Below are 27,447 nucleotides of genomic sequence, written 5' to 3' on the forward strand. Positions count from 1 at the left end.
TGAGCTTCACGGTGTATATCATTCCGGTGTTCCCGTACATGACATGGAGAATTGTTACCCGTTGAAGACCAAGGTGCAAGACCTTGTGAGATGTGGTATATTGTTTTTCGAGGACGTAGGTCCTAATGTGAAGAAGAACCCATTGCCCGAGCATGGGAAAGAAGCTGTTAACATGGTCCAGGGATGCCCTGGAAAATACAAAGTCTTGTATGTTAATGAAATAAGGCAATCTTTGGTAGAGATGCACAAGCTGTTGTGTGAACACAGCCACTACGAGCATGACCATGATAGGTGCCAGGTGTGCACTATCAATGAGAGAGGATGCCGACAAGTTAGAAAGGATATCCAAGAGATGATTGATCAGGGGATGATTGAAATACTTCAGAATCGTGATGAGGACGAAGTTGATGTTATCACATCAGTGTTTAACATTCCTGAGCCTGTTGTCGTCAAGTATGATGGCAGCAAGAAGAAGGTATCACCAGCTCTTGTGATCAAGCCAGCGGGTCCTGTCCCGTATGTATCAGACAAAGTTGTTCCCTATCGGTACAACGCTGTAATGCTAGAAGATGGGAAGGAGGTGTCGTTGCCCTCAAGCTCTGTGGTTAGCATTTCAGTTGTCATTGGTGTGACCCGTAGTGGTCGTGTTTTCTCGGCTCCGCCAAAATCCCACGAAGATGTTGTAAAGAAGACAGTTGTTAATCCTACTGGTCCCGTGGGGACTTCTTCTTCAAATAATCATGCTCCTGTTGTAAAGGGTGTTGACCCTGTTGTCGTAAAGAATAATAACACTCCTATCCTAGTTGGCCAGTCTGGCATTGTGAAAGAGGATGGTGATGAGATGCTGAGGCTCATCAAAAGGAGTGAATACAATGTTGTTGATCAGCTGCTACAAACTCCATCGAATATATCTGTCTTATCTTTGTTGATGAATTCTGAGCCACACCGTGACGCTTTGCAGAGGGTGTTGGACGTGGCATACGTGGATCACGATGTCACAATAGAACAGTTTGATAGCATTGTTGCAAATATAACTGCTTGTAACAACTTGAGCTTATGTGATGCTGATCTTCCCGAGGAGGGAAAACACCACAATTTGGATTTACACATATCTATGAACTGCAAGGATGATGCCTTGTCCAATGTGTTGGTGGACACAGGATCATCACTTAATGTGTTGCCAAAATCCACTCTTGCTAAACTTTCTTATCACGGGTCTCCCATGAGGCAGAGTGGAGTGGTAGTGAAGGATTTTGATGGATCGTGGAAAACCGTGATCGGCAAATTAGAACTTCCGATCAAGATTGGACCCAGTGATTTCCAGATCCCTTTCTAGGTCATGGACATCCATCCGTCTTACAGTTGTTTTCTTGGCAGACCATGGATTCACGATGCAGGTGCCGTGACATCCACCCTACACCAAAAATTGAAGTTTGTGAAGAACAAGAAGTTGGTGGTGATAGGGGGAGAGAAGGCTCTCTTGGTCAGTCATTTATCTTCCTTCTCCTATATTGACGTTGAGGATGAGGTTGGGACTCCGTTCCAAGCCTTATGTGTTGCTGAGCCTTCAAGGAAAGGACTTTCTTCATTTGTCTCCTACAACGATGCGAAGTTGGCCATTGAGCATGGTGCAACTACTGGTTTGGGGCAAATGATCAAATTGGAAGATAATAAATCCCGAGCTGGCATAGGGTACTCTTCTGGTGTTTCCAATGAGCGTGGGTTGTTCCAGAGTGGAGGTTTTATCCACACTGTTGAAGATCAGGAAGTTGCTTCCATTGTTGAAGATGATGAAGAGGAAGACCTTGGCAACTTTGTCATCCCTGGAGGAATTTGCAATAATTGGGTCGTTGTTGATGTTCCAACAGTTATCCATAAGTCAACGTAATATGTTCATTTTGTTTGAAAACCCTTCTCCCATGCCAAAAGGAGAAGTGAAGACATTGTTGGCAGAATTTGATTAATACAATGATATCATTCAATAATCACATGTTAAACGTTTGTTTTTCAAATTATTTTTTCCTTTTTGCTTTTTGCATGAAATTGGTGATCACCATAAAACCCTAAAAAAGAGAATAAAATCAATCTTTTCATCTGCATAATGATTTGCCTTGTTTGAATTCTGAAATCTCTTTTATACTAAAAATCATTATGCAGGTTGATCAAACCCATTGAACATAATGATCCAACACCATCTCCCAACTTTGAGTTCCCTGTATTTGAGGCAGAAGAAGATGATGTTGAAGAGATTCCTGATGAGATTACCCGTCTGCTTGAGCACGAGGAGAAGATCATTCAGCCACATCTTGAGATTCTGGAAACAGTCAACTTGGGGTCTGAAGATTGCATTCGTGAAGTGAAGATTGGGGCACTCCTAGAAGATTCTGTTAAGAAGGGATTGATTGAGTTGCTACGAGAATATGTCGACGGGTTTGCCTGGTCGTATGAAGACATGCCTGGTCTAGATACTGATATCGTGCAACATTTCTTGCCATTGAAGCCTGAGTGTGTACTTGTGAAGCAGAAGCTCAAAAGAACTCATTCTGATATGGCAGTGAAGATTAAAGAAGAAGTTCAGAAGCAAATTGATGCGGGGTTTCTGGTGACTTCTACATATCCTCAATGGGTGACCAATATTGTCCATGTGCCTAAGAAAGATGGAAAAGTCTGAATGTGTGTGGATTACCGTGACTTGAATAAAGCTAGTTCAAAAGATGATTTTCCTCTACCAAATATTGATATGTTGGTAGACAATACAGCTAAATTCAATGTCTTCTCATTTATGGACGGATTTTCCGGTTATAATCAGATTAAAATGGCACTCGTGGATATGGAGAAGACAACATTCATCACACCTTGGGGAACATTCTGTTATCGAGTGATGCCCTTCGGTTTGAAGAACGCCGGAGCCACGTATCAACGAGCCATGACTACCTTGTTTCATGATATAATGCACAAAGAGGTCGATGTATATGTTGATGATATGATTGCGAAGTCGAAAACGGAAGTTGAACATGTAGAACACTTGTTGAAGCTTTTCCAGCGTTTGAGGAAGTACAAACTCCGCTTGAATCCGAACAAGTGTACATTTGGAGTCCGTTCCGGCAAGTTATTGGGATTTATTGTCAGTGAAAGAGGTATTGAAGTTGATCCTACCAAGGTCAAAGCAATACAGGAGATGCCTGCGCCCAAAACTGAGAAGCAAGTCCGAGGTTTTCTTGGCCGCTTGAATTACATTTCGAGATTTATATCCCACATGACTGCCACATATGCGCCTATATTCAAGCTCCTCTAGAAAGATCAGCGTCATGATTGGACCGAGGATTGCCAAAAGGCCTTTGGTGGTATCAAAGAGTATTTGTCGGAGCCTCCGATTCTGTCTCCACCTGTTGAAGGGAGACAGTTGATTATGTACTTGACCGTGCTTGATGACTCCATGGGTTGTGTATTGGGTCAACGTGATGAATCAGGAAAGAAAGAATATGCAATATACTACTTGAGTAAGAAGTTCACTGACTGTGAGTCTCGGTACTTAACACTTGAGAAGACGTGTTGTGCTTTGGCTTGGGCTGCTAAGCCCTTACGCCAGTATATGTTGAATCATACAACTTCGTTGATATCCAAAATGGATCCAATCAAGTATATCTTTGAGAAGCCTGCTTTAACTGGGAGGATTGCCCGTTGGTAGATGTTGTTATCTGAGTATGATATTGTGTATCGAGCTCAAAAAGCTATTAAAGGTAGTATCTTGGCTGACCACTTGGCACATCAACCAATTGAGGATTACCAGATTGTTCAGTATGACTTCCCAGATGAGGAGATTCTGTATTTGAAGATGAAAGATTGTGATGAGCCTACGCTCGATGAAGGGCCAGAGCCTGGTTCCCGATGGGGTCTGGTGTTCGATGGTGTTGTTAATCAGTATGGAAATGGTATTGGGGCAGTGATTATTACTCCTCAGGGCACACATTTTCCTTTTATAGCAAGGCTAACTTTCAAATGCATGAACAATATGGCGGAGTATGAGGCATGTATTATGGGTTTGGAAGAATGTATCGATCTTAGGATCAAACATCTTGATGTTTATGGTGATTTGGCCCTTGTTGTTAATCAGATTAAGGGTGAATGGGAGACGAATCATCCTGGCCTCATCCCATACAAAGATTATGTGAGGAGGATTTCAACTTTATTTACTGAGGTTGACTTCCATCATATTCCTCGAGATGAGAATCGGATGGCAGATGCTCTTGTTACGCTTGCTTCAATGATTATGGTGTAATATTGGAATGAAGTCCCCAATATTACTGTGATGCGCTTGGATAGACCAGCTCATGTATTTGCAATTGAAGAAGTGAAAGATGATAAGCCATGGTATTATGATATCAAATGCTTTCTCCAAAGTCAGACTTACCCGCCTGGGGTATCTGTTAAAGATAAGAAGACTTTGAGGAGACTGTCTGACAGTTTCTACCTCAATGGTGATGTGCTTTATAAGAGGAATTTTAACATGGTTCTGCTCAGATGCGTGGATAAACACGAAGCAGACCTGTTGATGAGTGAAGTCCATGAGGGTTTATTTGGTACTCATTCCATTGGACATGCTATGGCTGAGAAGATGTTGAGAGCAGGCTACTATTGGCTAACAATGGAGTCTGACTGCTGCAAATATGTGAAGAAATGCCACAAGTGTCAGATTTATGCGGATAAGATTCATATTCCCCCGGCACTTCTGAATGTTATTTCCTCACCATGGCCTTTCTCCATGTGGGGAATTGACATGATTGGCATGATTGAACCAAAGGCGTCAAACGATCACCATTTTATTCTCGTACCTATTGATTACTTCACCAAGTGGATTGAAGCAGCATCATATGCAAATGTGACCAGGCAGGTGGTTGTGAAGTTTATCAAGAACCAACTTATATGTCGATATGGTGTGTCAGACAAGATCATTACTGATAATGGATCTAACTTGAACAACAAGATGATGAAAGAGCTATGTAGCGAGTTCAAGATTGCATATCATAATTCTTCTCCCTATAGACCCAAGATGAATGGGGTTGTAGAAGCTACTAACAAGAACATAAAGAAGATTATCCAAAAGATGGTTGTTACGTATAAAGATTGGCATGAGATGCTGTCATTTTCTTTGTATGGCTATCGTACATCTGTCCGCACTTCAACAGGGGAAACCCCTTTCTCTCTTGTATATGGCATGGAGGTTGTGCTCCCCGTGGAGGTTGAGATCCCATCAATGAGAGTCTTGATGGAAGCTAAGTTGACTGAGGCTGAATGGGTTCAGAGTCATTATGATCAACTGAATTTAATTGAAGAGAAGAGATTAACTGCCATGTGCCATGGTCAGTTGTATCAACAAAGGATGAAGAAAGCCTTTGATAAGAAGGTCAAGCCTCGCGTGTTCCGAGAAGGTGACCTCGTGCTCAAGAAAGTCTTATCTTTCGCGCCCGATTCCAGGGGCAAGTGGACTCCAAACTATGAAGGTTCATATGTTGTTAAGAGAGCCTTTTCAGGCGGTGCTTTGTTGCTTATAACTAAGGATGGGGAGGATTTCACTCGTCCTGTGAATTCAGATGCAGTCAAGAAATACTTCGCCTAAAAATGAAAACAGAATAGCTCGCTAAGTTGAAGACCCGAAAGGGCGACTTAGGCAAAAATGAGCATCTCGGTGGATTGAAAACCCGAAAGGGTGGTCCAGGCAAAAGTTAGAGACATGAAAAATGAATATATATATATATATATATATATATATATATATATATATATATATATATATATATATATCCCGTTAGATTGAGTACCTCACCCTGGGGCAATTTAGGCAAAAATTAGGGATTTGGCAAGTAACTGCATCTTGACAAGACTTTGTTCTACAACTGTCTTTTGTCAAAGATTCTATTTCAGTCATCATCAACTGAAGCTTCAAATACAGTGAATTCAGAGTTGGTGGAGAAACGGTCATTATGTTGAATGTAGCCCTTTTTCCAATATATATCACCAATTTCAAATCTGTAAAGATCCATGGAGTCTCGCCATTTGCGGACTACCATTCTTTTAAATAAATTTGAGCCTTTATCCAATTCTTGGCACTCTTATTTGTTTCTGTTTAACAAATGTTTGCATGTTTTAATTGATAAATATCATTGTTTTAAACGAATAAAGTTTTTATAAACAGTTTCAAACAAAGTGAACCTTCACAATGACTAAAAGGATAGTTGGAACGTCTTCAGTGCTCTCCCAAGGATAGTACGATCTCCAAAAGGTAAGACATTTATTCATATTTCTGGCATTCTTATATCCTCTTCATCAGCTTTCAAGTTGTCTCCCCAGCGAGCGCAGAGAAGAGTAATACATCATCAGCTTCTCAGAGAGTCTGACACTAGCATTTGTGTTTTATTAATTATATGGTTGTCATCCCCTGTGTGGACTGACCTAAAATCCCTTATAGATTGACAAAAGTTGATATGCTATCTATTCACGAGGAAGTTTGTATTTCCCTGGTATGAGTAGAAGTCCTCAGCGGAGTAAGCATGTGTTCCCTGCATAGTTGCCTTTCCAAATTAAATTGTCTCTTCAAGCAGGAAGTTGCCTAGAGCAGTTGGTGAAGGGCTTGAGTCCCTTTTCATTCCCAGCATGGCACTTGTTGACGAAGGATTCGTTTCCGTCATCCAGGATAGTTCCTTTGAGAGTACTAGCAATTTATCCCCAGTAGGGTGACCTACAGTTCATCCCCTGCAGGTTTTCCCAATCCGAGCTTGATAATTTGTATCCCCTCCGTGTCTAAAGATCTCTTCCGGTATCGGACAACGATGAGGAAGATGTGTTGTTTCCTTCCCCAGCGGAGCAAATTGTTCTTTCTCCCCTTAGTAGAGATGTTCTCTCCAGCAGTTAGAAGGGAGTATTTTGATGATGGGTATCTGTTTGGTGGTTGTTCCCCATGGAGTTTCACCTTATTCTTTGATACGATCCCCAGTGGAGTTTCTTCTACGACAGATCTTATTGGTATCCAGTCACTTGTCCCCGAGAATTGTTGGAATTTCCCTGGCAGTTGGTAGTTGTGACTTTGCATATCCCCAGCGGTGGTCTATGTCTCCTGGTATTAGATTATCCCCACCAGAACTGGTTTCTCCTGTGGGTCTGGTCTTTCTCTTTTGAAGATGTTATACCGGATATCCGTTCTAGGCTCGTGAGCCTGTTTGTGTTAGATATGTCTGTCTGTCAGCATTAATCATACATAAACCATGCATACACATGCATAATCATAGCATTCAGATATCCATGTTGCATTCTTTGCCATATATCTTTGCTTGTTATCCCCTGCTATTGGTGAAATGTTCTTCCCCAAGCAGATGTTTGTGTCTGATCTCTCCATATAGGGTCAGCCCCATAGGCAGAAAGTGTCTATCTTTCCTTCTTTATTCCCCACTGAGTTATGTTCTCGTGGATGATATTTGTTTCTGTTTCCTCCCCAGTTATGTATTGGTATGGAATTACTCCCCTGAGTTATATCCTCATTGGGTTGAGTCTTGTTTTATTGTGTCTTTCTAGTTTGTTCCTAGATTGACTCCTTTCTTGTTATCCTCTGCAGTTCCCTATGGTTCAGGTGATCAATTGCTCAGTAACCAGTAATTGTTCATCCTCTCCCCAGCGGATTTTTTGGCCTTCTACCCAGTAACCGGTAGTTGTAAGTTCTATTTCTGTGGTTTTCTACCCAGTAACCGGTAGATGTAATCCCTTCTTTGAATGTTATCTTTACCCAGTAACCGGTATTAATATTCCTCGGCTTTTGAGTATACCACCCAGTAGCCGGTGATATATCTCTTGGATAATTGCTCTTATCAAGCAATTCATCCCCCAACGAGTCATCTTTCATTTACCCCTTTGTTTGGTAATGATTGTTTCTCCTTCTGATGGGTCATCATCTTATACCCAGTTTTCGGTATCCCGATGTCCTTTCTTTTCGATCGATTTATCCTTTATTAACCCAGTAACCGGTTGTGGATAATCTTCCATGCCAGTATGTTATCTACATTATGACGGTAATAGATAATATGTCTCATACGCTCTTCAGCCGAAGTCTTTGTTCTTCCCCAGTCGAGTAAGATTCGTATTTCCTTATGGAATCGAATATCCATCCTGTAAGTCGAGTTTGCTTTTTCAGCCCTCCTTTCGGATAATGAGTGTCTTCGATTTGTTCCCAATTCACGCCTGGTTGGTCACCTATTATATGCCTAGTAACCGGTATCCCTGGTGTTCCTTCCCTCTGCTCCCTATTATGACTTTTTTTTGTCCCATGTGGAGTCAGATTTTCCCTGAGTTGAGATGTGCCTTTTGGGTCCTCCTCATATGTTTCGGATGATTGATATCTTTCACCCTTATACCGGTCTTAGATATTCTTTCTCCTTGAGAATGTTGTTTTCTCACCCAGTAACCGGTGTTTTGATGACATGTCTCTCTTTGAGTTTATTACCCAGTAACCGATAATATCTCGTTGTTTTCTTCCTCAGCTGAGTCCTTTGTGGACATCCATGTGTGAGTCCGGATTTTATCCAAGGTATCCTTTGTGGATAGCTTTGCTGTATTGGCATATTCCCCAATACATGCATCTTTGCATCAGCTCGAGTCTTTCCATTGATTTATTTTCATGGAATCCCTTTGTGTCTCCCAGTAAGTGTTAAAGTCGTGACCTGCTCACGCATTTTTACCCTACTTTCCCCAGAGTCTCTGTCTCCCTAGTGAGTGTGTTACTCCTACGGATTCTTCAATTTCTCCCGACTTCTTTTCCTTTGTGGCAATTATTCACCACGAAGATTTTATTTTTTGCATACATACATTTGCATCATGAGGTCTCTTAGGGACCAAAATTCGTCTCTTTGTTATTATTTAAGCCCATTTTACCTCGTCGAGACAAAGATTTTAACCTTCATATCTCTGGCTAGAATGACCTTAAATAGGGGCATCTGTAAGACCCTAATTTTGACCCTAAGATCCCTCATGGCATCATATTATTTGCTAAATGCATTGCCTCAAGGATCATAGCATGTTTGGCTAATTTACCCTAGGGGTTGGGACTTGTGTGAGTGGTTTGAGACCACCAAGCATGCTTGTATTGTATATTATTGCTTTTCTTATTTTGATTACTAACCAAAAGCACAAAAATAGGTCACTAACTCTTTTTGTTTTGAAGCTCAAGTGATCATGTGCTCCCATGTTCCTAGGAGACTCCTAAGCTCAATGAAGTGGCTAGATGAAGATGAGAAAAGGAATGGCAATGGTCCACGAAGCTCTTAATTATCATATATGTCTCCCAAGTATCTCAATTTTCCAATTTGATCAAGATAACCCAAAGGGCTTGACGATTGTTTCCCAAGGAAACCCTAATTTCACTGTGCTTTGACTGTGCCTTGCTCCTGAAGAAACCTCAACCTATGATCAAATTTAATCAAGGGAAGTTCTTTCATTCATTATTTTATGCATATATGAGCCTGTGTGAGTATCCTCAATCATTCATTCATCAAGATTTGAAGTTTGGCCTTGAGAAGTTGACCAGTCAAGTCATCTGACTAAACTGAGGATCACTGAGATACAACGTTTGATGTGTTTTCCAAATGAAGATGACCCCAAGAGAAAAAAAGTTCTTAATAACCATATGAACAACATTCTTGTTCATCCAAAATCCATTTGAAACATGGAAGGTCATCATTCATTTCAAAAACTTATAGGTCATTTTGACTGAAACCCTAATTTGGGGTCAACTTCCCAAGGACCTAACTTCCTTAATTCTTATGATTTTGAGGTGAGACCAATTGAATTAGAAATCTTAAGATGTCTAATTCAAATGTTACGTTGGACAAAATTTCATAATCCTAAAAGAAACACATGTGATAATACAAAACATTATATGTCACCTTGGACCTAAGCCATTGAATTTGAAAAATGTCCAACTTCAAGTGCCCATAACTTTCTCATGAAAAATCCAAATGATGCAAAATTTAAGTCTAAAATGAACATCATGAAAAGATCTACAACTTTGGTGTTGGAGGTTTTTCCGTTTGAGGTATGCATCATTAAAGAAGAAGGGCTTGAAGTTGCTTGCTTTTGGTAAAAAATTTCAAAGGGAACCTAGACATGTTTTGTACCCAAAACTTCACAGCCAGTTTTCATAAATTTCCAATTGCCAAACGAATTTTTTCCCAACATGAATTTTGTTACTCATTTCAAGGGCTTTCCAACCCATACTCACATTATTTTTTTGGACTTTCCATGAGTGAGTTTCGAAGAGCTTAATGTTTATGTTCAATTTTGCACTTCACATCAAAACTTCATGTGCAAGCAAATGCAGCTCCAATTGCACGTCCAGTTCACTTCCACATGAGTTCAACATGGATTTCCATTCACTTTTGGGCCTCACATGCGCCTGTGCAGGCCCATGCATGGAGGATTCAATTTTCATGCACACGAGGGAAAGCATGGTATTGCATCACATACAGCTATAAATAGAAGTGCCTAGAGCTTCATTCTTCAACCACAAGGAGATCTTAAACACTGCTGGATTGAAAACCAAACCCTCACCTAAAGGAATTTCAGTTTTCATTTTCAATTTCAAGCTTGAATTTCAACATCATTAGTTGATCTTCAAGTCTTAATTCCTTAACCTTGCATCATCATCACACTTCCAGATCAAAATTGGATCAAGAGCTTGGACAACTCGTGTTGTTTGAAGCTCCATTTCAGAGGTATATCACCAAACTTTTTTTGATTCAGATCTTAAAATATAATGTAAATCTCTTTGGTTTGTACTGTTTTCTGAAGCCCTCGTGCATGAGGCAGGCCAGTGGTGGTCTTAATCTTGCAAATCGTGCCATTTCATATCAAGCACCATGATCTTCAAGCTCATGTTTCTCTTTAAATAGGAACTTTGAGAAGGATCCATGGTTATAGGGGTGGTGTACATCACCTTAGCTTCATTTTGATACCTTGCTTTTTCATTTTTATTAAGGTTTGATTTCCTGCGTGTGGTGGCCGGATTAGTTGTTTGGTCGGAGAAGATGGTGGTTTCCACCACCATCCCCACGTGGGAGCCTCAGAGCCCTTGGATCTTGGTAAAACATTTTAATCGTGGCCTTGCATTATGCTGACTTGTTTTAATTCAAAATGTAGCGCGCTTGACTTTGGCCTTTCGTGTGACCGCGCCTCTGAGCCCTCAGATCATTGCCACGTTAATTAATGAAGTGATCCAATGGCAGCGCATTTTTGCTATTTTTCTTATTTTCTGTTAATTCCATTTAATTCCTTTTATTTTCAAAAATTCATAAATATTTTATTTGAAGTCACAAAAATATGAGACCAATGCCAAAAAAATTCTTGAAAAATCTAGTTTCATATTTTGATTTTTAATTATTTTTGTGACTTCATTTAATATTTTTTGTGAATTATTTGGTTTTTAATAGTTTTTATTCATTTCAAAATACTTTTTGATATTTGAAAAATCCAAAAATATTTTCTTAACACATATGGATCATGATAAGTCAATGAAAAATAGTCTCATCAATTTCTTAATTGATTAGATATTTATTTGAGATTTTAATTCATATTGTGTTATTTTTATTGTTTTTAATTGTTTTAAAATAGTTTCTGATTTCAAAAATTGTTGAAAAACTTTGTCAAAGCTTGTTTGACCATGTTAGACCTATGAGAATTTAATTGGACTTGTTAAAGTTGATTTGAATTAAATTTGAAGTTTGACCATATTTTGTTCATTTTATTTTACATTTTTATTTTAATTCAAAAATTACCAAAAAAATATGTTTGACTTGTGATCTTCATTTCTCTTCTGTTTAGCATTGGTTAATGATGGTTTGATTCACTTTTGACCAATGATGTTTGACATTTGAATTCTCTTTCCATTCATTTCATCTTCATCTCTTTCTTTTTATTTTTTGGTCAATGAGTTAATGTCTTATGGTTAGTCTTTAAAAATGAGAGGTTTAACCTTCTTTGATCTAAATCAAACTCAACTTGATCCAAGATCAAGTGATTTGCTTTGTGTCCAAGATAGGTTGCTTCCTGGTCAAGCAAAAAACCTAAAGTCCATACAAGGCTTTCCTCTTTTCTTTTGGCATGGCAAGTTTTTGGAGCTTGGCATACTAGTCATGATCTCTAACTTGTGTTTATTTGCCTATAGTTTTATTGACCGGCCTCAGATAGGTGTGACTACTACATTAGTCCACTTACGATTGCTTAACATAGCGCTAAATTGTCTTATGACAAACTAACATAACCATACTAATTACTAACTTTAATTTGAGCAGTTAATTTCTTGCAATTTACTTTAACGCAATTTACTTCTTGCTCATTTATTCATATTGCTTTTCCCTTTGCTCACTTGAGCACATATTTTATGTTTATGTCATTTTCCTTTTGCTCATTTGAGCTCATTATTGTATATAAATATATTGTTGTCTTGTGTTTGTTTTGTCTTTGTTTGTGTGAACCCAATGCAAAAAGGAGAAAAGACTTAGAATTAGGACATACCCATGCTTAAAGGAGTTCAAGAGCAACTAGGTCTCATGCCTTTAGAATGCTAAATTTGTTGAAGAGCAACTAGGCCTCATGCCTTTAGAATGCTAAATCTTAAAATTGATATCAAAGGACCCATTCCAAAACTCTTTCTTTGTCCATTCCCCTTATTGTGTTGTGAACTTTTTGATGTTTGCTCTTGTGTGATAGGGATTCCATCTTGAGATAGTAAGGAGGACCATTGTCATGAGTATCCAAGTTAAGAGAGACAAGCCAAATGGAGACCCTAGGAGCTTGAATATATATTTGTTTGGTTGCTTGTTGCTTGCTAAGTCCAAAGGAAAGGAGCATCTTGAATCATCTCTATGATTTCAAGAAAAGGAACTCCAAGGGTTTTATCTTCTCTCCTATCTTTGTATGCTTTAGGACTAGCCATTCTCTTCTTCTCCTCACTCTAACCCAAGCCAAAAATATTTTCTAACTTTGACATTGTTTTCAAATTAGAAACCTAGGCCTTATGCCTTTAACTTTTCAAAATCTTTTCATTAATACTCATTGTGAATGAATCTTAATCCAACTTTGACTTCATTTTGTAAATAAACCAAACTTGTAATTACAACTCACTTCAAGTTGTTTTTGTGATTCCAATGGCCACCTTTGTTAAACCTTTTCATAAACATTAGTCATAGGTTTGAGTTATCATAGTGGTAGATGTAAATCTCACCTCATCCTTAGTGGTTGGATTATAAGTCTTCCATGCTTATTATAGGGTTACCCCCTCACTAGCATGTTGAAGCCTTCCTCACATGGTGGATTATTGGTTTAGGTTGAGTTTTCTCACTTTGATAACAAAAGACCTTAAGGCTTTTGATCAAATCAATTCACCAATCTTTGAGATTTTTACCCCGAACTACGAGGTTTTGGTCCTACCTTTGTGATGGTACATAGGCAATGGGTTCATCCATTCAAACAACAAAATTGTAAATATAATCTATTCTCTTCTCATCCCTTCAATCTTTTGCACATATTTTCACAAATACCAACCTACAACACACATTTGCAAAAAGAGGTTCCCTTAGAATACTAAGGATGTTTTGAGTGCGTAAAACCTTCCCATTTCATAACCAACCCCCTTACCTAGATCTCTAAAAATTTTATTAGTTTTTGATTTGATAAAACTTCTTACTTGGCTTTTGTTCGCTTTTTAGCCTTTCCTTTGGACAAATAAAAGTGCGGTTGCGACTCGAATTGTATGTTGACTTTTGGTCTAGTCAATAAACCTAAAGGTAACGAATACCCCGTGTAGCGGTGTATTCGTCGCTATATGATTTATTGATTAAACCATAAGCAAAGCATACAATGAATTCGAGTCGCCACCGCACTTTTATTTATCCAAAGGACTGGCTAAAAAGCGAACAAAAGCCTAAGAAGTTTTACGCGTAGAAAACTAATAAAAAGATCAGAGAATCTGGGTAAGGGGTAAATTACGCAACGGGAAGGTGTTAGGCACCCACTACGTCCTAGGTACTCCTAGGGAGCCCTTTTCACACTTGTTGTACTAAAATGTTATTTGTTATGAAATATTTATTGTGCAAACATGATTGGGATGATGAGAAAAGAATATACAATTTTTATTGTTTTTGTGTTCGAACGGATGAACCCGTTGCCTACGTACCTTCCATCAAAGGTAAGGATCAAAACGCCGTAGTTCGGCTAAAAGATTTCCAAAAGTTAGTGGATTCAATTTTAAACACAAGCCCTAAGGTCTTACGTTATCCACGGGAGAAAACTCAACCTTATACAAACAACGAGTCCACCATGTGAGAAAAGCTTCAACTTGCTAGTGAGGGGTTAACCCTATAATAAGCAAGGAAGACTTACAATTCAATCAACTAAGGACAAATAGGTGAGATTGACATCAACCAACTAGGATAAATCAAACCTATGGCTAATGTATGAAAACTTAACAAGAATGGACAAAGCCACAAAACGATTGAACGGGTGAAGTTAATTGATTATGATTATTCACAAAAGGAGGGTCAAAATATGATTAAGATTGATTCAAAAGAAGTACTATGAAATGGAGTTTGAAAAAGTCAAGGACTTGGGGTCCAGGTTTTCAATTTAAAAGCATGAAGATGTTTGCACAATATTTATCTCAAGTTTTAAAAGTAATGTGTGAAAAGGTTTAGGACAAAATGGATGAATGGATGAAGATGGAGTGTAAAACTTCTTAGAAGGTTCACCTCTTGAAATCATATAGAAGATGACTCAAGTGTGTCCTTTGGAATAGGCAATGAGCAATAACAAACAAGCAAAGGAAGAAAGTCAACAAAAGCGGATACCGGATGTCAATCACTGGACTTATACCAATCTCCTAAAACAGAAGTAGATATCAGAGGCCACTCTATGGACTTATACCAATCTCCTCAACAAAGAAATAAAAAGTGGATACCGGATGCCAATCTATCTGGACTTATACCAATCTCCAACAAAGCAAATACTTGGATGTCAGATGCCAATCTATCTGGGCTTACTCTAACCTCCAACATATGATCATGGGAAAACAAATGCCAAATTACACGGACTTACAATTGCATCCTCACATACAACAAACAAATGCATCAAGCAAAGAGATGATGAGTGGCCAATGAAATGGTCTTATACTCACTTCCATATCATAGGAACAATGGCCAATGAATGGTCTTACAATTGTCCTCAATGGGCAAACAACAAAGATATGTCACAAAGACAAATGAAATGATCATGCACTAATGAGCAATTAATGATGATAAATGCACAAGGCAAGCAAGCAGACATGTACAAATGAACTAAGTAATCAATCAACAAAAGTCATTCAGCACACTCTATAACCAAGCAATAAGGCTCATACAAAGGATAGGCATTGAAGCCAACTGGAATAGGGTTAATGGTGCTCTTAACCTTGACATTGAGCCAAGGTGAAGCAGATGAAAGGATATGAGGGGTGTGCCTCATGCTCTTATCCCTGGTCAGGGAGAGCTTCAAATATCAGAAGGTGTGGGAGTTCAGAAAGTAGGAACTCTCTCCACAAGTTAGACTCGATAGATCTTGGGTTTTTACTCACTATGCATCAACACAAGTGGTGTGAGCAAGGTGAGTGACTCACAGAATAGTAGGAGATAAGTTACATATCTCTTTTGTCTACCAATTGCCTCACATGAGGTCTTTTCCTGCTTGGGACAAAAGTAAACAAGCACATACATCGCCTCTTAAGGAGGACTTCAGACAGTTGCCTGGCCAAGTAACAGGCCAGGTCTTCCAGACTACATGAAGAAAAGAGATTCTACCTCAATGCAAATGCTATCAAGCAAATCAATGCAAGTTCTCAAAGAACTATTAGCAACTAAAGGTACCTGAAACCAGTCAAACAAAATCAGTATACAACTCAAATTCAAAACCAATATAAGATAAGGATCAACACAATCAGTCAAATGTGCAAAGCACAAAGCTCAAAGCATATGAGCTAAGCATCCTACAAAACAAACAAGTTAGTTCATGATAATCAATCAAACTCAAGCAACTTGCATAAGTCTCCTTAAGGCATTTGCTTCTTATCCTGAAAAGCAAACTTAAACATGAGAAACAAGACCACTAGGACAAGCCTAGGGTCAAAAAGAGATAAGAAATCCAAAACAGCAAGTGAAAGATATCCAAAACCAAGTTCAAACAATTAAGGAACAAACCCAAGTGGTTTCATATTCATATCATTCATCATTATCATTTCACAAACAAATTAGGTCAAAACATGTCATATAAAAGCTCATAGAAGTCAACAGAATGATTCAATTCAAATCCAATCACAAACATTTCAATAAATTCTCAAATAATTCATGATCAAACATCATCCATAACATGATAAGCATACCAAATTTCAGCTCATTTGGATCAAGGGAAGTAGGTCAATGAAAATCAGAAAGTCAAAGCAAGTTCAAGCAAACTCAAACAAAGCACCAAAACATGCACCAACTTCAATAAATCATAAAACAGTGACAACATATGATAAATGAATGGGACCAAAACCATGACAAACTTTAAGATGTCTACAATTCACATGTCAGATTTCAAGTCCATCCAATAATGCATGAGGATTTCACAAATCATATAACATCATGTGTCACAAAAAAGTCAACAGATGACCAAACAGGGGAGAAAATTCCAATAAAATAGGAAATGCCATCAATAATTCCAGAAAAATTCACATGTATTCTCAACATCCATAAGTAGGTTCATGCAAAAATTCAGACCATTTTGAGTTCAATAAGCATGGTAATAAAAATCATGAAGTTGGACATGAATGGTGTGACACAAATTGTCACACCTCTATTCAAAAAATCACATCTCCACAACCAGCAATGATAAATTCACAAACTCTACACCAAAATCACCATGAACATGTCTAGTTTAAGCACAAAACAATTCAGAGGCATTGGATTATGTATCATTATTTCACAAGCAAATTGGCATAATATACATAAAATGGACAACATGAACAAACCCTAGCACATTTTAAAATCCACACATGCAAAAAATCTGGAAAAATCATCATAAAAAACTAGAGGTCAAGAGGAGCATTCCACAAAAAATCCCAGCAAATTTGGATTAAAAATGAGTGACTTATGATTTTTGGAAGATTGGCATATCAAATGAAATAAAAATTGAGAAAATGAAATGATTTAAATAAAATTAAAACCGGCAGTGGCATTTTGGTAAATACACGGCCACTTAAGTGAAACGCCGCGTTTCACTTAAGGGCGTGTCAGCTGGTGATTGGTCATGGCCAATGAAACAGGGAAATTCACATGCAGACTTCCCTTCCAAAACGCGATTCTGGGTTTAAAGTTAGGGTTTAAGCTACAGTAGCATGCTCATCATCGTGCTGAATCAAATTTCCCAGAATTTGGAAACAAGCATGGCATTCGAATCATCTAATCACGTACATCACAAATCCAACATTCATTTTCATTAACTCATACTAACAAGGATGAATCGAGCACAAACACATTTAACCAACAAACATCAAAACAGTGTTTCTCTCTCAATAATCAATGGTTTTTCATGATTTAAGTTTTATTGTACTCAGCATGGCAAGACCTTTCTAAAGCATAGCATGATTTTAAGAATGGCTAGGTTCGAAATTTTACCTAGCTTGAAGAACAGTGATGATTTCGTGGTCCTTTGGTCTCAAAAAGCTGAAACAGATGCACAAGGAGGTTTGTATTGATGAATGGAAGCAAGACTTGAAGCTCAGCTGGCACGATTTAGCTCAACCACAAAGCTGCCATGGATGAAGCTTAATGGAACAGTGATGGAGAAAGGCTTTACAGTCGTGATCTTACCCTTGCAAAAGCTTCAACAAGGTTGGTGAATGATGAATCAATGGATAGTAGCACAAGTTCCTTGAATATTTTCAGAAAAAGTTAAGATGAAAAAGTGAGAGAGTTTGAGAGAAAAATGAATTTGGATCTGGTTTGGTGAACAGTGGCTAGGGTTTCTCTACCAGAAATGTGAAATATATACTCTGTTTAGCATTGCATAACCTTGGTTAGTTAAGTGGTAATCACATTTTGCTTAAATGAAGTGTTTTTGGCAATTAGTGAAATTCACTCAAATGACAAAGGCATGGCACTACAGTGCGAAATATGGGCCTAAACCACATCCAAAACATGATTTCTGAACACTTGTAATTGGTAAAATATATGGACAATGGTTAAATTGAAAGTTCATTTTTCACCCCTCATTTTAAATTCAAGCCACTTGAAAAAGGCCATTTTGATTGGTTAGTTTTTGGTAAAATGTGATGAAGGATTTGGATAGAGCACATCAAATATGACTTGTAGCAAAAAACCTCACTCAATTTGGCCAAATGGTTTGGAAGATATCTCACTTTGAAGTTCAAAAAATTTTGAGAATGATTTGATCATAACTTGCCAACCACACATGAGAAATGAGTGTTCTTGGACTTTTTGGGAATCGGAGAACAAGATCTTCAACTTTCATGTTGGACAAAAATTCATTTGAAGCTTGTATGATGAAGTAAATTGGAGGAGAAGAACTTTCTATTTTTGGCAAATTCCCATTACAGGTCAACTTTCTATTTTTGGAAATTTCTTGTCTGACTTCAAATTCTTCACTGTGGATGTTTGACATGTTATATGAGGCTTATATGGACATGAATGAGGCCTCTCAAACCAATTCTCACCATCAAATCACTGATTAAATGCACAGTTAACCACAGTTGACTTAAGTTGACTTTGCTAGGGTTTTGGCTGACTGAACCATGTTCTGATGAATTCCAAACCCCTACCACTTGATATCTTGATTCAAAATGATGTCACAACTCATATGAACTCTTTATGAATGATCATGGTGCCCAAATTCTTCAAGAATGGCCACCATCCACTGCTCAATGACTGATTTTGACTGATTTGACCTAATTGGCTTCATCTGCAAGTAACATGGTTAGATGACAATATTTTTGTACTTTTGGTTAATAGACAGATGAAAAGCAAAGATATACAAATGCAAAACATGCTTGGTGATCAAGAACCACACTCACAAGATAACCCACCCACTAGGAGGGAAGCAAAGGTGCACAAAGATCCTTGAGGCAATGGTATGATATGATATGATGCCATGAGGGATCTTAGGGACAAAATTGGGGTCTTACACCCCGCTACATTCTTAAAGTCTTCTTATCTTTCAAAGATGCCCCTGATGGATAAATCTGACTTTGGAGGAAATATTTGATATCATAATACCAAGGTTTTTCATCTTTGGCTTCTTCAATGGTAAATACATGATTTGGCCTATCAAGACACATCACGGTCAGATTGGGAACTTCATTCCAAAATTTCACCATAATCCTTGAAGCCAATGTTGCAAGAGCATCTGCCATCCGGTTTTCATCTCGAGGGATATGATGAAACTCAACCTTTTTAAAGAAAGTTGAAATCCTCCTCGCATAGTCTCTATATGGTATTAAACTGGGTTGATTTGTCTCCCATTCACCTTTGATTTGATTAACCACCAAAGTTGAATCTCCATAGACGTCAAGATATTTGATTCTGAGATCAATGGCTTCTTCGAGCCCCATAATGCAAGCTTCATACTCAGCAACATTGTTTGTACACTTGAAGGTGAATCTAGTTGTAAAAGGAAAATAATTGCCTTGAGGAGTAATAATCACTGCCCCAATGCCATTACCATATGAATCAACAACTCCATCAAATACCATGCCCCAATGGGAACCAGGTTGTGACCCTTTTTCGAGCAATGGTTCATCACAATCTTTCATCTTCAAGTACAAAATCTTTTCATCAGGAAAATCATATTGCACTGACTAATAATCTTCAATCGGTTGATGAGCCAAATGGTCAGCCAAGACACTACCCTTGATAACTTTCTAAGGTCGGTATTCAATATCATACTCAAATAACATCTGCCAACGGGCAATCCTTACAGTTAAAGCAGACTTCTCAAAAATGTACTTGATTGGATCCATTTTGGATATCAACCAAGTAGTATGATTCAACATATATTGGCGCAGACGCTTAGCGACCCAAGCCAATGTGCAACACGTCTTATCAAGCATAGAATACTGAGTCTCACAGTCGGTGAACTTCTTACTGAGGTAATAAATTGCATATTCTTTCTTTCCAGATTCATATTGTTGACCAAGAACATAACTCTCATCAAGCACAGTTAAATACATGATAAACGGTCTTCCTTCAATAGACGGAGACAGAATCAGAGGCTCAAGCAGATACTCTTTGATACTATTAAAAGCTTTCTGGCAATCTTCGGTCCAATCGCAAGACTGGTCTTTCTGAAGAAGCTTGAAGATTTGCGCACATGTGGCAATCATATGCGATATAAATCTTGGGATATAGTTCAAGCGATCGAGAAAACCTCTGACTTGCTTCTCCGTTTTCGGCACAGACATTTCTTGTATTGCTTTGACCTTGGCAGGATCAACTTCAATACCCTTGTCACTGACAATGAAGCCTAACAATTTACTAGAACGAACACCAAAAGTACACTTATTAGGATTCAAGCGAAGTTTATACTTTCTCAAACGCTGGAATAACTTCAACAAATGCTCAACATATTCTTCTTCATCACTTGATTTAGAAATCATATCATCAACATAAACTTCAATCTCTTTATGCATCATATCATAAAAAAGAGTGGTCATACGCGTAGTAACATGAGTCAAACAAAACAAGGGCCAGGATTAAAACGTGGATGTGAGATCAGATGGTTCAGGTCATGCCAACACACCACTGGAGCCCTAGCTCCGGTCATCTTCTTCGGTGGACCTCACCGGACTGGTCCACCCTCAACCAAATGAAAAATGAAAAGTGGGTACATGTTTTTTAAGGAAAAATACTCAGGAGCACGAATCTGACCTCCATTTCTTCCAATTCCAAGTATATTGAAAGATACATGGATTTGAAATTTGAGTTTTATGATCTGAGTTGCTCCGATTTGACCTCAAAGCAACTCAATCTTGTAGCCTACATTGGTAGGACTTTAGCCAATCAAAAATCAAAGAGAATGGTGAAGAATTGAGAGTGAATCGAAGAGAGAAAGTTTGACAAATTTCACCTTCTGTTTGCAGTGATGAAGCTCGATCTGGATCTCAATTTGCTTGGGCTTGCTTCCACTTGATTGGAGGAGGTGAATTGAGAGCTCAAATGGCTTGGATTCTTGGAGTTTTAACTTCAAAATAGAAGTGAAATTGAAACTCGATTTTCAAATGAAAACCTTCAAGTTTATCCTCTAATGGTGATGGGAAGGTTGCAGGAGCAAAGCTTGGGCAAGGTGTCCATAATTCTAAGCATGAGGCAATGTATTTATAGGCTTGGCAATTGCTTTCCACACACTTCCATTCAAATGCCAAAAATAGCAATTCTCATGTGCATGCTTGCATGGGCGTGTGATAGGCCCATTAAATGATGTCAAAAGGTCCAAAGATGATCATGAGTGATGCTGAAAGTGTAACATGAAGCCATGCATTTGAAATTGAGAAGTGGTCATGAGATTCATCCAAATGGAACCATGAAGAGTAACCATGCACAAGTCATTCAAACCTTGTCCAAATGAAGTGATTTTGGACTTTTTGGAAATGTGAGATCAAGGGGAACAACTTTCATGTTTAACACTTTTCTATTTGAAAATTTGATCATGATGAATTTTGAGGTGTAAGTTTGGGAAATCAAACATAATTGAATTTTTTCTAAGTCTCAAGTCAAATGTTCACTTCTTCCACCTTGAATAACTTTTGCTATAAGCTTCAATTGAAAAAATTCCTTCATCAAAGTTGTATCTCTTTCAATCCTCTTTAATTTGGTCACAAGTTTGACTTCATTTTAATTTGATATGAAAGAGTTATGCATTTTAGAAGTTGAGGAAAATTGATTGTTCAATGGTAATGACCCAAAATGACCTATAATGTTTCCTCCTGGCACATGCCCTTGCAAGTTGAATTTTAAGTTTCTCAAAGAATAAAATTTGGAGAGGATATATTTAAATTAATCATGAAACTTGGATGTCCTTCATATCATACAAATTGAGCAAGTTATGGTTCTTAGAAGTTGACCTCCTAACTAGGGCACAAACAAAATGACCTATAATCTTTCACCATAAAAAATGACTTTTCAAGCAAAACTATCTCCTGACCTCAACATGAAAGTTGTTTGGAATGTCATAAGGAGTAACTCTTATCTTGGAATCATTTTCATATGACAAAAATTATAGGAGATAGGGTCTAGGGAAACCCAGTTTTGACTAGTTGACTTTCTCTGGTCAACCTCTTTGAACCAACTTGCAAACTTGAAGTTATATTGATCTTTTGGACTCATGTAGAATCATAAATGCATAAGATGATGTAATATGAAGTATCCCTTGAAATATTTGATCAATTACTGAAGAAACTTGCTGAGAAAGTCACACAAGATACCCGGATGAATAAGGCTTCCAAGACAAACAAGCTTGAAACTCTTGATGATTTCTTGATCAAAATGATAACTGAAAATTGTAGGGACCCATATATGATGTCTAGAAACAACGTGAATCATCTCTTGATTAGTCTCCTTGCACTGAGGGTCTCAAACCCTAATTGTAAGCTTGATGAGGCATTAGTGAATGCACACAATACCTACCAAAGAAACAAAGCTATAAATATACATATTTTTGGTATTTTAATTAGTAAATAATGACAAACAAAGTATGATACAATCAAATATGTTTGGTGATCTCTCCCAATGCAAATCCAATGAATGAGAGGTAAGGAGGATGACAATGTGTAATCCCAAAACCAATGTATATGATGAGATATCATGAAGGATTTTAGGATCAAAATTAAAGTCTAACAATCTCAAATAATTCAGCTTAAAGATAAACAAATGAATTTAGACATTTTTTCTCTATTGACTTAGATACCATGCATTTTAACTTTTCGAGGATGGTAAATTAAAAGATACATGTACTTACTTAGATACCATGTATAATACATGTATTTCATTTCACGTACATAACTTTTTATACTTTGTATAATTGCCAAAAGAAAATATACTTTGTATCTACTATGTATACAATAGTTAAAAATAACGTAACTCCACAATACCAATATTCATACTTCAAGTTAACATACAAAACCATATGAATACTCCTCTAATTCCTTTAATACAAAATCTCTTTTAATACATGTTTATCTCTTTTATAAATGAAAATTCTAGACTTTTAAAGTACATTTATCTATTGTTTAAATGTGCTCTTTCTCTATTTAAAAAAAAAATTCTTCATATTAATAATTTTTTTTTTAAAAGTCTCTTTTTTAAATAAAAATATATTCAAAAAGTATTAAATAATAAATAATTATGCTTTTGATTAATATTTTTCATTTTAAAATAGTAGAAACTAGAGGAAGTACCGACTAATATAGTAAAGATTAAATAAAATAAGATATTATAAAGAAAGGAAAGGGAAATATCCCGGGGTAGGTGTAGGATTGACCGAACAACCTTACACACTCACCATCCCCTCAAAGACTTAGCATTGTCTCATTTACAATTCAAAATCTTATCACCACTTGCCAACTTCAACTAATATATAAACCCTTTAACCTCTCTCTTTTCTCTCAGCTTGAGGTTCCCTTCTTCAAAGAGAACACCAAGCTTGAACAAACTTCCAAACTCAACAACTCTAATATGCATACCCTTACTCCCTCATCTTTTAACTCTCTTACCTATCTGAACCGGGTTCAACCCTCGCAAAACCGGGTTGGTCCAGCTCGCTTAACTGTAAAATGTGGATACGGTTTAGAGTTTTCTAATTTGACGCACGGACACGGTGTCGGCTCAAGCCGAGGTGACTGGCAAAGCTCCTGCGCCATCTTAGCCAGTAAAGTAATTTCGCAGCTAAATGACTCTCCTACAGACGGAAACCACCATGTCAATGCCGTCAACGGTCAGTCAAACGCCGTGACGGATCTTCAACTTGTTCCTATTGAAAACAAGCCGCTTCCTCCAAAGCCGCTTACCATCACCGATCTCTCTCCGGCTCCGATACACGGTTCACAGCTACGCGTTGCGTACCAAGGTGTTCCCGGCGCGTACTCAGAAGCTGCCGCTGGTAAAGCTTATCCAAACAGCGAAGCCATACCGTGCGACCAGTTCGAGGTAGCGTTCCAATCGGTCGAACTCTGGATCGCCGATCGAGCCGTTTTGCCAGTTGAAAACTCTCTCGGTGGTTCAATTCACCGAAACTACGACCTCCTCCTCCGCCACCGTCTTCACATCGTCGGAGAAGTTCAACTTCCTGTTCATCACTGTCTCCTCGCTCTCCCAGGAATCCGAAAAGAATACCTAACACACGTGATTTCGCACCCACAGGCATTATCACAGTGCGAAAACACGTTAACAAAACTAGGTCTCAACGTAGCGCGTGAAGCCGTGGATGATACCGCCGGAGCCGCGGAGTTTATAGCTGCAAACAACCTCCGTGACACGGCGGCCATCGCAAGTGCACGCGCGGCAGAGCTGTACGGATTAAATATATTAGCTGATGGAATCCAAGATGACCCGAATAACGTGACCCGATTCGTTATGCTGGCCCGAGAACCCATAATTCCGCGAACGGATCGTCCTTTTAAAACGAGCATAGTGTTCGCTCATGATAACGGAACTTCAGTGCTTTTTAAAGTGCTTTCCGCGTTTGCGTTTAGAAATATCAGCTTAACTAAGATCGAATCGAGGCCTCATCGTGGCCGTCCGATTCGCGTCGAAGATGATGAAAGTGAAGGAACAGCAAAACACTTTGAATACATTTTTTATATTGATTTTGATGCTTCCATGGCTGAAGTTAGAGCACAGAATGCACTTGCTGAGGTTCAAGAATTTACCTCTTTCTTGAGAGTTTTGGGAAGTTATCCTATGGATATGACACCGTGGAGCCCTTCTTCTACTTCTCACTGAGAACATTAGCAATTTAGAATTAATCTAAAACAAAAATTAAAATATGAAATGTGCTTTATCATAAGAAAAATAATATTCCAAATTGTTTCAATTAATCCCTTTTAGAGTTTTTTTTTAGTTTGTTTGCTAAGTTGAATATAAATAAATGTTTTTTAATGGGATTTTCAGACGAAATAGATTTGAGAAGAGAGTGAATGAATGTACATGGTACTTGAGTTTAGGGTTGGTGATTGTATACTTTCAGTCAAAAAATGATGCTGAAGTTAGGTGCTTTGATTATTAATATTGTGAATCTGTATCCCCTAAACATTCTTAGATATATTTTATGTTGGGTGTTTATATGAGGTGATATATTTTATATTTAAAATTTATGCACATGTGTTTGATGATAAATTTGTGTATAACATTAAGCTGAGGGTTGTATACGTCATTAATATGTTTTTACTTCAAGCTGTGTTTGTGTTAACGTATAAGCTTGTGATTTTGGCCTAATTCCTTTTCTTCCGTTGACTAAGGTTCCACGATATTCTCTTTGAAGGTAACTAATGTATTATTATGTATGTATATTATAAGTAATTTGTTTTATTTTTTTCCTTGTCCTTTGAACAATATAAGTAATTTGTTATATTCTTTCTTCTTGTCCTTTGAACAATATATGTAATTTGTTATATTTTTTTCTTGTCGTTTGAACTTACTTTTAGATGCCAGAATTCTGATAACAATTTGTTATATTTTTCTCTTAACGTTTGAACTTACTTAGGTGACTGAATTCTGATAATCTAAAGTTCATGTAAAATATGATCCCAAAAAACACAAAGGTTGGATATCAAGTAAAACTTCATCAACAATTTATGGAAAATTATTTTGTATGTTGCGGTTTCAATTTTGGATCGTGTATGGATCTGGGTTTGAAATAATGGGATCGGATGATAACTAAGCCACATGCATATTTTAGGGCTCAATACCAGAAGGCCGGTCCAAGACAGACACGCCCAATTCAGCGATATGAGTATCTGTATACTCAAATGACTCTTGAAGATTTATTAATAGTCACCATCTTCTAAAACGAGAAATCATGAACCTAATTCAGGGAGAGGGGATGCATATATATGTTTAAGGAAGTGAGTGTAACAAAGAAAGAAGTACCTCGCCATAAAGAGAAACCAGGCGAAGAACTCCTTAGCCCATAAGAAGTAAAAACATCGAGGAAGGGCACGAGCTTGGCCGACCACGCCACACATTAAACACAATTATTGGAGGTTTTGCATGAGGTAGAGAATCCAGCTCGTCCCGAAAAAAATGTGCCAAGAAGGTAACACATGTCAACATATTTCCACCTCCAGCAAGAACCACTATGACGCTAGAAATTAACTTCTCCAGTAGAGATGTATATGGGATTGTCACCAATGAAGATGATCTCATTGTAATCAACCTTTAAATTTGTGATTGGAATGTCAAACGAGTTTTGGTGGACCTCGACAGTTCGACCCACATACTTTATTGGGATGCCTTTGAGGGATTAAAAATGGATCCTGGTCTACTCCAACCCTTTAGGGGCTCGATAGTTGGTTTTTCTAGAGATTGGGTCCAAGTCTTAGGGTACAATGGAAAATGATACAATGGAAAAAATGTGTATCCCTTATATAGTTTCATACTTACCTTGAATTTAGATGCCCTTTAGTTGGTTTATTAGTTGGTTTATGAGGAGATCATGGGGACTTCATCCATTTACTTCAAGCTTTGAGGTATATTTATTTCTCTTATGAAGTAATATAAATTTTATTATTTTTTAGAATAAGAGATATATCTTTCGTAGTCGTGTAAGCATATTTCTAGTTAGCACATGGACTTTGTGGCCCTTATGTACAAAATTACTTTCAAATAAATTTGACTTTAGACACCCTTTATGTACTTCGAGAAAGAAGTTCTAAATCATTGGGAAGTTTATCCATCCCAACTACATCCAAAATGTTAGGCCTATACTAAGACATTACAAATTATGTGGCGATTTTAATAGATGGCGTCAATCATTCCCTTAATGTATAACATTTTTAAACTTTTCTACTATTCTTATAAACCCAAGGAGAGGTGTGTTGAACAAGTAATTCGGAACACAAGAGGTGAGCGTGAATTGTGTTGGATGGAAATTGATGTCAAATTATAAGTATTTGGTTTATAGAAAACATTTAAGTTATTTTTATAAAATTAATAGAGAATAAGAAGTATAATAGATGAAAGAAAGAATGAAGAAAAGATGGAGAGAAATAAATATAACGTAATGAAAATAAAGTAATGAAAAGTAAAGAGATAAGCAAAAGAGAAAATGCATCAGATATTTATACAGGTTCATCCTAACCACTTAGCTTACCCTTGTCCCCAAAAGTTTCCTCTT

General features: G+C 37.7%; 1 protein-coding gene across 1 annotated transcript; it reads left to right on the plus strand.

The window, feature by feature from the left end:
* Positions 1-23,651: 23,651 nt before the first annotated feature.
* LOC127102338 (arogenate dehydratase 3) lies at positions 23,652-25,399 on the plus strand. The gene has a single exon (XM_051039715.1). It carries the CDS (start codon positions 23,790-23,792, stop codon positions 25,053-25,055), a length of 1,266 nt encoding a protein of 421 aa, XP_050895672.1. The 5' UTR covers positions 23,652-23,789; the 3' UTR covers positions 25,056-25,399.
* Positions 25,400-27,447: the final 2,048 nt, after the last annotated feature.

Source organism: Lathyrus oleraceus, chromosome 7 (assembly GCF_024323335.1).
Source record: "Lathyrus oleraceus cultivar Zhongwan6 chromosome 7, CAAS_Psat_ZW6_1.0, whole genome shotgun sequence".
NCBI lineage: Eukaryota > Viridiplantae > Streptophyta > Magnoliopsida > Fabales > Fabaceae > Lathyrus > Lathyrus oleraceus.